Source organism: Halichoeres trimaculatus, unplaced genomic scaffold, assembly GCF_033239565.1.
Source record: "Halichoeres trimaculatus isolate MK-OKI-2021-1 unplaced genomic scaffold, fHalTri1.1 fHalTri1_scaffold_20, whole genome shotgun sequence".
NCBI lineage: Eukaryota > Metazoa > Chordata > Actinopteri > Labriformes > Labridae > Halichoeres > Halichoeres trimaculatus.
The window spans coordinates 7,129,375-7,145,355 of NW_027437198.1; the positions used below are offsets into that span (position 1 = coordinate 7,129,375).

The following is a 15,981-nucleotide window of genomic DNA, read 5'->3' on the forward strand; positions in this document are numbered from 1 at the left end:
TTCCCACTTTATTGTTTTTGCTACAGTTGAAGCTAATCCTTTTTACCGGAAACCTTGTGAATTCCCATGGCGTTTGTGTATTCATCCATTTTTTACATTATATACCTGAATCTAAGAAATGAACTTGCTAACAAACTTGAGCTTTTCTATAAATTCAGTGGACTGAGAGGTATATTTTTATTAAATACAAGAGTTTTTTTTTTAACATCTGGATGTAACTTGTGCAGTACTGTGTTGTGCAACTTTAAACCAATCAGCCGTTAAATGAAAAAAAGTAAACTAAGACTAGCTTGTTAAGCTATTATGCCATGTAAGAGTTGTGTTTCATGTCCTGCGGTGCTTTGTGGGTAATATGTTGTATCACTTGTTGTCTTGACGGGTATTCCTAACGAAGTGTGTCTGACTCTATGTCTGCTGTCTGTGTTGCATCGTTAAGAGTGGAAATGAACGAGAAAGGGACATTGTTTTAACTTTCCTCCTCAAGGAGCATTTAATAGAATGAAAAAAAGTGAACAGGTGACGGTGGCGTCATGTATTTAAGACCAGTATATGACATTTTTAATGAATTTAAGATGTTTCAAGGCTTTAATTTTTCATTAATTCATTTAATTTTTTTCATGAATTTCCCTTCAGTGATTAATAAAGTATTCTATCTATCTATCTATCTATTTATCTATCTATCTATCTATCTATCTATCTATCTATCTATCTATCTATCTATCTATCTATCTAAATATCTATCTATCTATCTATCTATCTATCTATCGATCTATCGATCTATCTATCTATCTAATTTTAGATACATAAATTAAAAACTTAAAAAAAAAATTGAGGATGCACAGACACCCTGTGATCAATCAGTCAATCAATTAATCAATAAATCAAACTTTATTTATACAAAATAAAGATTTATTTATTGATTTGATTTATTCAGCCCAATTTCGACCACCATTTTAACAATCATGTGATAAGAACGGAATCTTCAGTTTGAAAAATGCTCTGTGTGATGTCACAGTGCTTCAAAGAGCGGAACAAGGTTCTGTCTTCATCTGTTCTAGACTCTGAACAGACTGACCCACCAAAATCATTACCTTTGGATCGGTGCTTCAAGCCAGGTCACTGTTTTCGCTCTATGTTCAAACACAACAAAACGCAACAAAAAAAACGAAAAATGTCAGAGTTTGCATCAAACGAGAGCCCAACTGTTCACCCTCCAGCTGCTGAGAAACCAGGTAAGTTATAGTTTCTATGAAAAACATGCAAATGCACATAAAGTCCATTTTTACTGCAGAGTGATACACTAAGACACTTTAACAAAGTAGAAATGTAACACATCAGTATTAAAACTTGGTTTTAAGTCAAAGTCCTGCATTTAAAACTAAGTTAGTTTGTGGCGCCAATTGTAAAGTTGAACACACTACAAATGACAACACTTCTCGACATTTAGCTCTGAAACATCACTTTTTCCGCAGATTTAGAGAAATATTTGTCAAATATATTTGTCAAATATTAAATATAAACGTTGAATGTTTTATCTAAATGTTAAATGTTTTATTTAAATGATGAATGTTTTTTTTATAAATGTTATAAATTGATTTCTCTGATTCTAAATATTTAGCTCAGACTAAATATTTATTGGAGAATTATAAATGTTAAACAAAGATATAAATATATTTATCAAAGTTTCTAAATATTTAGTCCAGATTTCTAAATTTTAAGCAAACATTTCTAAATCTTTAGCAAAGATCTCCTAATATCTAGTCAAGAATTATAAATCTCCCACCCAGAGGGTAGTACCAAAATAAAAGTTTGAGGAAGCAATTTTGAGAAAGTCAAGCTCTACTTCTTCAATGTTGGCCACAGAGTTTTTAACAGTGCCTTCACAGCACTTGGTACTTCTATTTTCTAAGGGCTGATTTAGACAACTGTTTGCTTTTCTCAAAACCCCGCTTGGCTGGATCGCTTCCTCAAACTTTTATTTAGGTGCTTCCGGCGGGCGAGACTGTGAATCTGCATATAAGCTAAAGATTTTAAAATCGTACCTCAAGATTAAAAAGTCTTGACTTCATGTTTAGAAATCTTTGCTCAAGTTTCAGAAATCTTTGCTTAAGATTTAAAATCTCAACTAAGTATTAAAAAATATAAGCAAAAGATTTATAAATCTTTGATAAATATTTAGTCTTAGCTAAATATTTAGACCAAAAGTTAAAGTTTAGAAACATGGCTAAATATAGAATCAGGACATTCATTTATAACATTTATAAATATGATTCAACATTTAGATAAAATATTAAACATTTAAATAAAATATTTGACAAATATTTTATTTAAATGTGCAGAAAAAGTGATGTTTCAGAGCTAAATGTGGAGAAATGTTGTCGTTTCTTGCAGTGTGTGCAACTTTACAATCTGCGCCCCATAAGTTACAGTGTTTGTGTATTAAAGCATTAACAATACAGGCATGCAGTAACTTCCCATCAGGAGTTTATCTTTCAATTGATTTAAGTTATAATTGTACCAGATTTTATTTCTGCCTTGTAAATTAATATGGTTTTAATTTCTGATATGCAGATTGGACTTGGTCATTAAGCAGCAGTGAGACCAGCAATGCCTCAGAGCAGAGTGAGAGGCACTCTGCGTCCAACCATGGACACCAGGGGTCCAAAAAGAGAAAGAGCACCTCTGAAGAAAACTCCACCAAGAGGCGGAAGACCTCAGAGCCCTCGGAGGACGGCTCGAGTTACAGCGACTTACTCCAAAGTTACATCAACAGATCGAAAAAGAGATCAAGAGTTGATGATCAGGAGGAGGAATCTGAAGAAACCCTCAGTTCCTCTCTGGAGAGCGCAAAGAAGAGGAAGAAGGGCATGGAAGCCACCTCTGGAGGAAAAAGCAAGGAGGATTTTTGGGCCAAATATGAGCAGGTGTGCCTGCTTGGCAGGGGAGGCTTTGGTTCAGTGTATGCTGGGTACCGAATAGAAGATGATCTCCCTGTGGCCATCAAACACATTTACAGGGAGGACGTCACATTCATGTACGACGAAAGGAACGGAAAGACCCTCCCTCGAGAGGTGGTTATTATGCAGGAGCTGGCCAAAGAGAAAGAATTTGGAAAGTCATCAGTTATTTCACTGCTTGACTTCTATGATTTAAAAGACGAGTTGATCATTATCATGGAGCGTCCATTTCCAGCGACTGACCTCAGTAATTACATCAACAACAAAGGAAAAGCCCTGCAGGAGGAGGAGAGCAGAGTCATTTTAAAGCAGCTGGTCGAGGCAGCCAAGGAGCTTGAAGCAAAGAATGTCTTCCACAAAGACATCAAAATAGAGAATATGCTAATCCACACCAGCACTGATGTCCCGCGTGTGAAGTTGATCGACTTCGGGCTGAGCTGTTTCACCACAAAGTCTGCAACGTACGAGGGATTCTGTGGCACCCCTGCCCACAAGCCACCGGAGTGCCACAAAAGAGACATCCACAGACCTGGACCCACCACCGTATGGCAGATAGGGATTGTCCTTTATGAGATGCTGCACCCACAAACTTACTTTGAGACAATAAGTTTCCTTGAAAAAGACATCAGCATCAGCAGGAACTTGTCTCCAGAGTGCCAGGAAATCCTGAATCTCCTCCTGGCTGAAGACCCTCTCCAGCGCCCGTCTCTGGATCAACTCAGCCGCCATCCCTGGCTGTGTCAAGACAGCGCTTAAACACCTGAACCTCCTGTACCCACCACCAAAACCTCCTTTACTTCTCTCACCTGTTACCTTGAACTTAATAAAAAAATGTGCAGTGTGAAAATTGTTCCAAAAAAAATACATGAAGTCTGTAAACATAGAGTTTCTTCATACAGTCACTCAAACTTCAATATGTTCAGTTTACAAAAAAAAAATTAAGTGTAACTCTGAAGAGCAGCAGAAAGATTTCCAAAAGGGACGTCTGTCTGAATCCACTTTGGGGGAAAAAAATACATGGACAAAAACACAACACAATACATTTAAGCCTTAGTTCAGCTGAACCACAAGACATTATATTTAGAAAGATGTGTGCCAAAAAAATAAAAAACTGTTTTAATCTTGTTGTTTTAACCACTTCAGCCCCCAGGTCATACTTTAGTTCAGGGGTATTCAATTAAAAGTCACTGAGGTCCAGTTATTAAAAATTCCTCCAAGTCAAAGGTCCAAACCAAAGTCCAGCTTCATTTTCAGAAGCAGAAACTTGACAATAAAATGAATTAATAATAAATGTAAACATAGTTGAATAACCCTTTTTTTCTCTTACATTAAAGAGGTCCCAGCCTAAAGAATTGAAGGCCTGCACCTTAAGTAAATAGGTCAACAAAGAATGAATAAAAAGTGATAATAAAATGCAAATATAGAATTAACTTGACATCTTTTTCTTCTGTTTTCTTAAATTTAAGAGAACTCAGTCTAAAAAACTGAAGGCTTACTTTTAAATTTAAAAAGTCATTATCTTCAGAAAACAAATAAAAGTTGTGAAACAAAAACACAAACAAAAGCAAAAAGAGCTCATAAAACCATGTTTTCCCTTTTTTTTTCTCTATTATACTTTAGCTTTTCTTTGTGAGAAAAATGGGCATGTGACATGTCCGGTGGATCTTTTGTCATGGGCTCTAAGTTCAATTATTTTGTGTGTCTTGAGTTAAAAACAGTTGTGTTTGGTTTTGTAGTGGCGCTTCATGTTGTCACTTCTTACTAATGCCATGAACTGGTCACAGGAAGAATGAACATCAATTACCCATTCCATTCTTTAAACCAATAGGCTGTTTTCCAAACCGCCTACTACACTAGCAGTGCCTACTATTTGGGCTGAAATTCAGTCTGTAGTAGTCAGTATGTAAAACTTGCAAAATCTGCAGTATACTAAAAATCCCCAGATGTCCTACTGATCTTGGAAGATTTCTCAGTATACCTGGTATACGGTTTCCCACAATGCACGACGCTAACGCTGTTTGTCAATGCAGTGGCAGGTTTTGGTGAATTACTGCCATCTACTGGAATGAGTCAGCATTACAACTACAACACAGCACTAACGTCAGACGGTCCATGAGATAGAAGTGAAGTGATGCGAAGAAACACCCGTAAATCTCACTTCCAGTTCTAAAATCAATCAAAACAAGAACAAACAGATTAAAAAACAGTTTCTATCCAACAGCAATAACCACCCTTAACGCCGCAAAAAACAAGCATTAACAGCACTTTACACAATTATGGGACTGTGCAATGGCAAATGAAATGACTTTTGTAGTGTTGTTTTATATTCATCACTGTTGTTTTACTGTTGTGCTGTTTTTTTATGTTGTAGTTTTGATGTTGCACCAACTGTATGGCACTTTTAATTTCGTTGTGCATTTTACATGTCAAAATGACAATAAATTCTATCTATCTATCCATCTATCTATCTATCTATCTATCTATCTATCTAAAAGAGGTGTTTACTTCTACAAATTCATTAAAGCCCATATAAATCACTAATTCACTTTTAAACGATACATGGATTATATAGAAGAGTTTTTTTTCCAATCAGCTGTAAAAATAGAAATCCCTTCCAGGTTTATTTTCAGTAAACAATATAACTTTTGGTGTAAGTTAAGAAATCAAGAATGATGATTCTGTTTGATATGATTAACAAAATAACTAAATGCCAATATCTGCCAATTGCTTGTTTTGTATATTTATATTAAAGGCAAAAAAAACATCATCTGTAGCTCCACCTTCCGAGATTGGAAACCAGAGTAGTAAACTACAAAACAGACCCAAAAGAACAGTCATACTACATACTACAAGCAAAAGCAGCAGGAATTTTGTAGTGCCTTCTACATACTATATTTGCATGTAGTATGTAGTATGTAGAAGGCAGTTTGGAAAACAGCCATAGTTTTCCGCATCTTCTTTTGGAGCACGCCATGCTGTCAGCAATGTGGCTTCCTCACCGCTGCTCCAGTGCGATGGCCGTGCAGGGTAAACAAACTATATCGTTGGCTCGACTGAATGAAGCTATTCTCGTTTTCACTGGAGTAGCAGTGCCTGCTTGGTGTCTAGCCGCGACCGTTGGAAAAAAAAATGCTACATAAAAGTGATCTAATCTTGTAGGTTTATCAGATTGGTCACGGGTCCGGACAGAACCATCAATCGGTCCAGATCCAGATCAAGGTCCGCCATTTGGTGATGCCTGCTTTAGTTTGTCTTTCTTCAGATACGACAAAGATACGACTTTCACCCAAGCCTACTCCCTTTTTTCTCTGTAGAGTACACACGTCGTATCATTTAACTCCGGAAAATGACACACAGCACAGGTTATTTTCTCCTCCATTTTCCAGCAGGGTTGCAGTCAGAGCAGGTGGCGGTTCCCCCCAACGTCATCAAATCAATGATGTCGTGAGGGAATGTCATCGCTGATTGGCTGCCACAGCACAGCCTCACGTGAATTCGCATCGAAAGTTCAATATTTTCAACTTGAGCATGGAGGCGTCGGATGCTCCAATGCTTCCAACGCGCCATCCGGGGCCAATCTCGGTCTAAATGCGTCTTTGCATTGACTTTGTATGTAATCTCAAATGCAAATTCACAAAGATGTGCACGCATCTCAACCGCAGAAGCAGCATTTATCTCCATTCATTCAGATGAGTTAGTGTTTTTTAAACACTAAAGTCAACCTGTTAGAAGCATCAAAATGTACAGTTGTTCTGTGGTCAGTTGTCAAAAACTATACTACACAATAGAGGCAACTTCTGTCAAGTTTCGACTGTTACCTTTATCAGCACAACCGGTGTTTTGGCGTTAATAGCGACCATGCTAACTGGTGACTCAGCCGACAGCAGCTGGGATTAACAGCTGAGAGTCACCAGTTAACAGGGTCACACTTTACACTGAAACACCAGCGGCGTCTGCGTGTGTGTAATTAAATGTGTATTCTTTACCCAACCTTTGTTAACCAGTCAGCCAAACAAGCAATAATAACTGCTGATACTCAAAATACAGATTTGACTTTGCTTATTTAAAGGGCAACTCTGTTTTTTTTTACACCTGGACCTTATTTATAGGTGTGTGCATGCTCATATACTTTCATAATATTCCCTAAGTTTACTTTGGTCATAAAATCTGTTTCTGTTAATCATAATTTATAGGTTCACTCATTATTTACTGTCCATATTGAGTCCATGTTTGGTCAGCACCTCAGCCCCAAACCTACTTTTTATTAAAGGGCAACTCTGTTTTTTTGACACCTGGACCTTATTTATAGGTGTGTGCATGCTCATATACTCACTCAGACAAACATCGTGCAGCTCGGAGTCCTTCAGAAGTTATTTAGATCCAAACGATTTTAGCCGCACTTAGCGGGGGCCACCGCAAGGGAGCTTCAGCGCGGGACATAATCTCTGCAAAATCGCTCATTTCGGCTATAGTTTTTCATCCATCGCTATCCATCGTTATCACAAACGCATTCCTCTTCTGTTGCCATTGGCGAATACTGTCCACAAGCGCACCACCAGTTCGCATTGAGTCGTGGACGTGCTCCTGTTAGTTGTTCTCGAGCCAGCTCTTCCTCTCTCTCCCTCTGCATCCTTCCTTCATGGAGCTCCTCGTCCGTGTACTGAGGCTCAAACCGGTAAGGACAACTGTCAAGCTCGAAGTCGTAGTCTGAAGACGGTAGACGAGCTGACTTTATGATAACACTGGCGATGGATGAAAAAATATAGCTGAAATGAGCGATTTTGCAGAGATTATGTCCCGCGCTGAAGCTCCCTTGCCGTGGCCCCCGCTAAGTGCGGCTAAAATCAGTTGGATCTAAATAACTTCTGAAGGACTCCGAGCTGCACGATGTTTGTCTGAGTGAGTATATGAGCATGCACACACCTATAAATAAGGTCCAGGTGTCAAAAAAACGGAGTTGCCCTTTAATAAAAAGTAGGTTTGGGGCTGAGGTGCTGACCAAACATGGACTCAATATGGACAGTAAATAATGAGTGAACCTATAAATTATGATTAACAGAAACAGATTTTATGACCAAAGTAAAATTAGGGAATATTATGAAACAATGTTTACTTCCTAGTCTGTCACAGTCTGATAAGTTTCCACAGATAATGCAGTCATGAGCATCGAGTGAGAGTTGGGTTTCCTCACTGAGTACACGCTAGGTTTCTCTGCTAAAAACGTCTGACCACCTAATATCTGTCCACTTGCTGCTCTCTTCTGTCCACTCACTGCTATTCCACAAACCTGGGAGCATTTTGCCGTCCCTCAAAGTGATGACATTAAGTTAAAAAATGTGTTTTTTGGTGGTTAACTTCTCCACGTCAGTTGACAAACCATTATACTCCTCAGTGCTTCTGCACCCAAGTTGCGTGCGCATCCGCCGTTGTTGATAAACAAATAATCCCTCTGTATATGAGCCCACTGACTGATCACAAGATTGTAGACACCTGTGATGCTAATTAGTGGACACACCTTGGGTTGACATGTCCCTTTGGTCACATCATTTTCAGTCTTTTCTAGGGGTACCATCATGAGTAATGAGTTTATTTTTAAAATATTTCTGTTGAAACATGGTTGTAAAGCAATGTCTGACTTTTCTTGGTTAAATTTCATAGATTTTTTTTATTATTATTACTTTTGTCAGATTCAAGTTATTTCTCTGAACACTGAATTTTTCTTTCATGAAACAAAGGGTACCAACAATTTTGTCAGCGTGTGTAGCTCACAGTGAAGACAGAGCCCATTATGTCGAATTGCTCTATTGTGGTTTAGTAAAATCTTTAATTGTCATTGGCTGATGAAAGATAAAAGATAGGAGGCGCCTCCCTCTCTGCGTCCACCGTCACCCTCAGCTGTGCAGCCTTCAGCCTGGAGGCTTGGGGCTCTAATCTGAGGGAATGCATTAAGCAGGAGGGCCTCTCCAGATCCCACAATCCCAGCAGCTGCTGCTGTCCATCAGAAAGACAAACTTTACCCACAGGGTCGCCATGGAGACTTCTGTGCATTGTGTAACTAACCCTTGCTCTTCAGTCGGTTAATTCGAGGCATCGGCCGATAATCTTTGTGTGCTGAGAGGTTAGAGGGGCCTTTGATGTGAGCATAGCATAAGACGCAGTAATATCCTATATCAGTGAGAAATGTTTTATAAACAACAGGAAGTGTCCTGAAGCCAAAACACTCTGCCAGGAATGTGGAAACTGGAACTTTCAGCTTTCATCAGATTATTTTAACCTTAAATACATTTATCAGACAAAAGAAGCCTCTGTCTCTCAGCAGCTCGCAGCGGCTCGCAGCATGGCCACCTGTACCGCTGGGTGCTTCTCTTATTCCTCAGCGACACCTCCAGTAATCACACTGCTGTCAAATCATGTTACATCTTCACAAGGTTTCAAACAAATGCTTAACTTACCACACAGTATGCAAGGCTGTGCGGTTAGCCATAATATCTCCATTCACACTCATCTTATACCTCCATTCAGGATTTATGTCCTGATTTCATCTTGGCAAATTAAAGCCCACACACACTTCATGTCATCAAGGAGACAATGATAGTCCCAGAGAAAACCTTTGCTCTCTGTTCTGCAACCAAAATGACATAATGACAGACTGAAAGGGAGAGTGTATAATGGAACAGGCAGAAAGGGAGAAAAAGTTTGTGTACGAGCATGTGCCTTTCATGCAAACAGACACACACAGGCGTAATGTCTTTGTTTCATGTGGGGTTGTGAGCTGTAATTAAAAAGCTGGATGTGAAATTTAAGTAGGAGGTGAAGTGTGAGATGTGGCAGGCTGAAATCAGGCACATTTTCATGCATGTGGGAACAGAGCAAGGATGAGCTCTTAGAATTTTTTACACTTTTTGGATATTTTTAACGAAGCCCGGGTCTTGATAATAGCCTATAGCAGGGGTGGCCAACCAGTCAAAAACCAAGAGCCACAAAAACTGTAGTACTACAGAGAGCCACGTTACACACGTGGTCTTACAAACACACTTCCTCTCACACATTAACGAAATGTCACAAAATAAAAAGCAATACATTTCCAATTTTCAAAGCGAGATTTATTGTGTTTGTGTGTTTAAATTCGTACTAGAGAAGAGAAACTGAAACTTAAGTATCTATCCCAACTGATCCCAGCGTTGGCATCCAAGTGTGAGATGTGCCAGGCTAAAATCAGACACATTTTCATGCATGGGGGAACAGAGCAGGGATGAGTTCTTATCCGAGATCCAGCCCTCATGTAAAGACATTTTAACACTTTTTGGATAATTTGTACTCGAGAAGAGAAACTGAAACTTAAGTATCGATCCTAACTGATCCCAACGTTGGCATCCAAGTGTGAGATAAAATGAAAAACAATACATTTCCAATTTTCAAAGCGAGATTTATTGTGTTTGTGTGTGTAGCCCTCATGAAAAGAAATTTTTACACTTTTTGGATTATTCGCACTAGAGAAGAGAAACTGAAACTTAAGTATCAATCCCAACTGATCCCAACGTTGGCATCCAAGCGTGAGATGAAATGAAAATCAATACATTTCCAATTTTTAAAGCGTGTGTTATTGTATTTGTGTGTTTAAATTCGTTCTAGAGAAGAGAAGAGAAACTGAAACTTAAGTATCAATCCCAATTGATCCCAAAGTTGGCATCTATATATAAATTTATATATATAGTTTAGATTGATCGGCACACCGCTACTCATAACTATTTTTTTTTTTTTTTTGATAAATGGATCAAAGAGCCACACACCGAAAGACAAAGAGCAACATGCGGCCCGCACGCCACAGGTTGGCCACCCCTGGTCTATAGTAAAGAACTCAAAGAACATTTTGTCTACAGCAACTCCGTTTCTATGATTTTAAAGCTTCCAGTTTGGAAGGATAATCCATAAAACCGTCAAACTGTTGTAAAGGAATAAACTTTTGGCAGAAAAGGTCACGACCCACTCTTCTTTCCTTTGGAAAACGTCACACTAACGTGGAAATACGTTTTTCCATCTCCAGGCGTCGTTCATGAATCAAGATGAGCTTTCAACACCTGTCAGGATGAGGAGACTGAGCCCACTCATGAGTGCAGTCTTGGCTCTTTTAGTGGCACACAGTCTCCCCCTACTGGCGCTGAAACGTTACACTACACTCTTAAACAGTTTTACTCACAGCAGCTGAGTGGCCTGAGGCTGGCAGCAGCTTCCAGAGCTGGCTGTTTTGTCTCTGCTAGTGTGTGAGGGATGTCTGTGTGTGAAAAAACCAAGAAGAGGAAAGGAGGACACCCAGATGTTGCAGCACTTGTCTGCTGTTTTCCTCCATTCCCCTTTTTTTTTGTCTGAGAACAAGTGTGGGAAAGTGTCTGTGCTAATAATGTGTTATTTTAACTCACATGACCTCTAAGTGATAACATTGAAAACACATAGATGCAAATGGTTAATCACTTTTCTCCACACTACTCTCTTCCTGCTTCCAGGCGTTTTCGTGATGAGTCAGAGCGCTTCCTGTGTGACGTCTTGCTTCCTAACCTGGTGTGGCAAGCAGGCCGTACTGCAGCTGCCGTCCGCACCTCTGCCCTGAGCTGCCTGCTGGCCCTGCTGCACGGAGGAGCAATCACGCCTGGGCAGGTACTCACACACAAACCTGCAGCGCAGTCATCCTTAAATCCATGTGACCGCACAAAGACAGATGATCCAGTGTTTTATCTATTTTAATCTGCACAGAGGGAACCATAAGCACTGGAGGCAAACACCGGATGTGAGAGCTCTCCAGTAGCACTGATCTCAAATCTGCAGAAGCACTTTTTATTGACTCAGCTGTAAAGGAAAGATGTGGTATTGCATACTTTCAATCCATCAGGAGATGACATTTACTTCAATTTCTCTGTTACGTTCATTTCCCGTCAAAATAGACGGTCCCGCTTGGCCATTTAGGAAAATAAAGCACTCGCCATCTTTTCTCTTCTTGGCTGAAAGAGTTGGCCATGTCAGGTAGCAGGTGTACACGGGGTCAAACGGGTTCACATACCTTTGTCCCTGAGGAACAATGCCCTCAGTGTGCCGGGCCCTTGTTCTGCGAAGGAACTATCCCCCTGGACGTGGCCTTGCACCTGCCTTTCTGATCCTTCGCCCAGTTACAGTATGCGTGCTGTCACACACTCACATCTGGCTGTGTTTACGTTCCAGAGTGACCAGCTGAATCCGGCTCACACACCTCTGTTAGTCATGCATTTTCCACCACAGGGCAAAGCAAACAGCTGTGGGACAAAGAGGGTGTCGTTGAGGGTGTGTGTGCATAGTTGTGCAATCAAGCTTTTACTATCTAATTGCACCCGAACACTTCACGAGATCTGACAACGGAACTCTGAGTTCATGTTCGATTTAGACGGTGAAGTAAACATGTTCTGATGGGTACGACATCAGCGGGCTATGTGATTGTATTTCCACCAGCAAATTAAACAACCTTTTATTTGGAAGGACATTGTTTCCTTTCTGCTCCCTGTGAAAACAATTAGCAGCTCCAGTTACACTTGGCACCTTCATGTTGTCACTGATGTAATGCCGGATCACTTCTCAGCCAAGCTTTCCTCCTCTCTCTGTCTCCTTGCCTCTCTGTGTCTTTTACTGTTTGGCTTGCACGGTTTCGATAGCAAACAGACGGCGTGACAGAGGTTTAAGCCATCACCTCTTGGCCTGCGGCTCAGCCTCACCTTGTCCGTCCATTTCCTCTGTTTCTCATCTGTGGGTGTGATGAAAACATTGCTTTTCACTGGACTCCCGCAGTTTGGCTCCTTGCCTGCGTGTCTGTTCAAACTGATACAAACCTGATGTGAATCTGTCATAGCTCAGGCAGTAATTCACTTTGGTTGATAGAGACAAAAACACACGAAGTATTGTAAATTAAGAAGAGAAAGAAGAAAAATACCCTCCAAGTGATTTTAAATGTGTATCACTTTTACTCTACGACCTTGGTGAGGACTTCTGAAGCACACATTTTTAAAAGAGGTGTTGGAAACTAAAGTATGTGGCTGATAACACAGCCTCAAAAAAATCCCCAGAAGTATGAGATCATAACTTCTTATGGGAGTACTTTTCTACTTTACCAGCTGTGGAGACCTGGAAAAAAGAAACATACAGCTCAAAAACATTATTAGAAATCTGTTTGGTCAACTGAAAACAGGTGTGTCTTTAAATAAATTTGAATACAGTTGAAGACTTGGACAAAGCTTGCCGTGTAACCTGTGATAAATTAGATTTCTGGCCTTTTATGTGCAGCTGCTGTGCATAGAGGAGAAGCTGCTTCCCCTGGTGTTGTCAGCTCTGGATGAAGACTCTCAGATGGGCAGACTGTTTGCCTGTCGTTCTCTGTCCAGCATCATCAAGCTCACGGGAACAAGTCTGCATCCTGAAGCGCTCAATAAGATCTACCCTGGTATGAGACCACACACCTAACGCTCTGCATGATGCTCAAAGTGAAACTAAACTGGCATGCTTTATTCATTTTTGTGAATTGAATTTGTATCTTTCACATCAGTTATTTTCATTCCTCTTTGACTTCTCTTCAGAGCTGCTGAAGCATCTGGATGACAGCAGCGAGGAGGTGCGCGGCGTCTCTCTTCAGGCCCTTGGGCTGTGGCTGTCCTGCCTGACCAAAGACTACAACCCTGAGTTCTACTCTGCTCATCTGCAGCTCCTCTTCCAGCAGCTCCTCTTGCACCTGGATGACCCTGATGGATCGGTGCAGGACAGCGTACTGGGTGAGGCTGGGTGGGGTGCTTCAACCTGGAACCTAGATATGGATGGTTGGATCTTTATAGAGTGAAAAGAGCACATCCTTTTAGTGCCTTGTTACATAATTCAACCTGATTATTAAAATTAGAACAAAAAAAACTTCAGAACTTCTCACTATTACTTCTAACCACTAGAGGGCATACTTCATGTATGTGGTTTTAATGCACTGTTGACAGACAGGATGTGGAGATAACGTTGCTGGGTACATAATACTTAACATCCTCATGCCTGTAGGGCTTTAAATGATTATGTGATGTGAACATAAAACCCCTGTTATCTGACATGTGTGTTCAGCTGTTACTGTCATTTTGTGATGATGGCCAGAGCAGTTTGCTTTGTCACAAACACTCACAGAGGGATGAGAGGAATTAGGAATTTCTTCTATCAGACACTAGATTATTACTTGGCACACTGCCAACAGATTCCTCTTTCATTAATTTCAGGTATTTCCACACTATTTATCACAGTAGACAGCACAGGTAGCCCCAAAGGTCTTGTCAGACCCAGCATTCCCCTCAGGTACAGACCTGATCGAAATCTTGAGACCAGTTTAAAAATTTCTAGAATTTACCTTTTGCACTTTTGGATCTTTATGAGGTTTTAAGTAGAGCTACAATATGCAAAAGAAAGAAGAGGGAGTGTGACAAAAAGCATTTTGAAAAAGTAATTTATTGAAAACATCAAGTAAACTGAAATGGGCTGTTTATCAGCTGATCAAAAGTTTAACCCCTAAATTCCACTGCATGCGCTGCGTCGTGGTCTTGCTCCGTTTGTCAAACCCCACTGGAAGCAGCGGGCTGCGCAGCACTGCGCCATTCAATCCGGAAGAAGGCTGGTCCTCGGGGGAGTCACAGGCTCTCGTATGAATAGCGATATGACACGATCACCATCCACTCCCATAACTTTTGATATTTCAGTCCACACCTTGTCCTTTCTGCCTGTATTCTTATAAAAAGGATGTTTGGGATCATACAGAATGTTGAACTTCTCCACTCTCAAGATTAGATTCTCTTCATCCATGCCTTCGTGTTGTGTCTGGGACCCTCCAACCAACTGTTTACCTGATGCACGTGCCTATTTATAACATATGGGGGAAATTTACGTTTCAGAGTTCGTGCATTGTGTTTTAATTGGAATCTCCCGGGTACTTCACACCGTGACTTCCTGTCAAGTGCTTTCTTATCCACAGTGAATTTACAAGGTTTGGAAGCAGCCGTGCAGAAAATAGACCTAGAGCGTATTTCTCGCGCCTGGGCAAGCGAGCATCGCTTTCAGTGGAATTTGCCTGATAGATTACAAAGGAATCAAAGTGCTCTCCAAGGGCGCCACACTGTGCTACACAGCGCATGCGGTGGGATTTAGGGGTAAGACCATCACTCAAAAAATTACAAAAACTTTCCAAAAGTTTTTCTCAGTAGGACTCAGTAATGAGTAGCTCCACCATTCTTCTTATCACTTCAAAAATTGGTTTGGGTATGCTTGATGGGAGTGTTTCCAGGAAGCTTTTGGGAACATTGCTCCAAGTGGTGAAGATGGCTTTATGAAGAGCATCAACTGTCTGGAGCTGACGGACATTTTTATGAACTTCCCTCGCCATCCATCCCCAAAAGAAGTCCTTCATCAAGCCAGCATTGTGACCTGCAGCGTTGTCCTGTTGAAAAAACAGCTGTTACCACACAGACAAGGGCCCTCAGTTATGAAGGATGCCCGCTGCAACATCTGCACGTAATCAGCCGCCGTTTGACCACCCTGCACCACCTGAAGCTCCAGTGTTCACTGAATGAAAAAGCCCCAGGTCATGATGGACCCTGCTCCACTGTGCTGGGTAGAAAACATCTTGGGTGGGATCTCCTTGTCATGCCAGAAACGTTGAAGCCATCTGGACCATCAAGGTTAAATATTTTCTCTTCAGAGAATAAAACTTTTTTCTACCTTTCAATGTCCCATGTTTGATGCTCACTAGCAATGTCTAAACAGGCAGTTTTGTGGCGTTGAAGGAGACGAGGCCTTTAAATTAGATTTTTGTTTTTGAAACCCGCAGATGCCGTCTGATGGTTATTGCGCTGCAGTCGGCACCAGTAAGGGCCTTAATTTGTGTCGAGGACCACCCTGTGTTTTGACAGACAGCCAATCAGATCCTCCGGCTCAGTGCAGGTGTAATTTTTTTGGGTCTACCACTTGACTTTTTTGTTCCATAATGCTCAGGATC

At 40.7% G+C, this 15,981-nt stretch overlaps 1 protein-coding gene across 1 annotated transcript in view; it reads left to right on the plus strand.

The window, feature by feature from the left end:
- Positions 1-15,981, plus strand: part of dnaaf5 (dynein axonemal assembly factor 5) — a 42,603-nt gene that overhangs the window by 22,013 nt on the left and 4,609 nt on the right. The window contains exons 10-12 of the mRNA XM_074696625.1: positions 11,459-11,609; positions 13,257-13,413; positions 13,547-13,738. Coding sequence (XP_074552726.1) covers positions 11,459-11,609; positions 13,257-13,413; positions 13,547-13,738 — 500 coding nt within the window. The remainder of the gene's footprint in view (positions 1-11,458; positions 11,610-13,256; positions 13,414-13,546; positions 13,739-15,981) is intronic.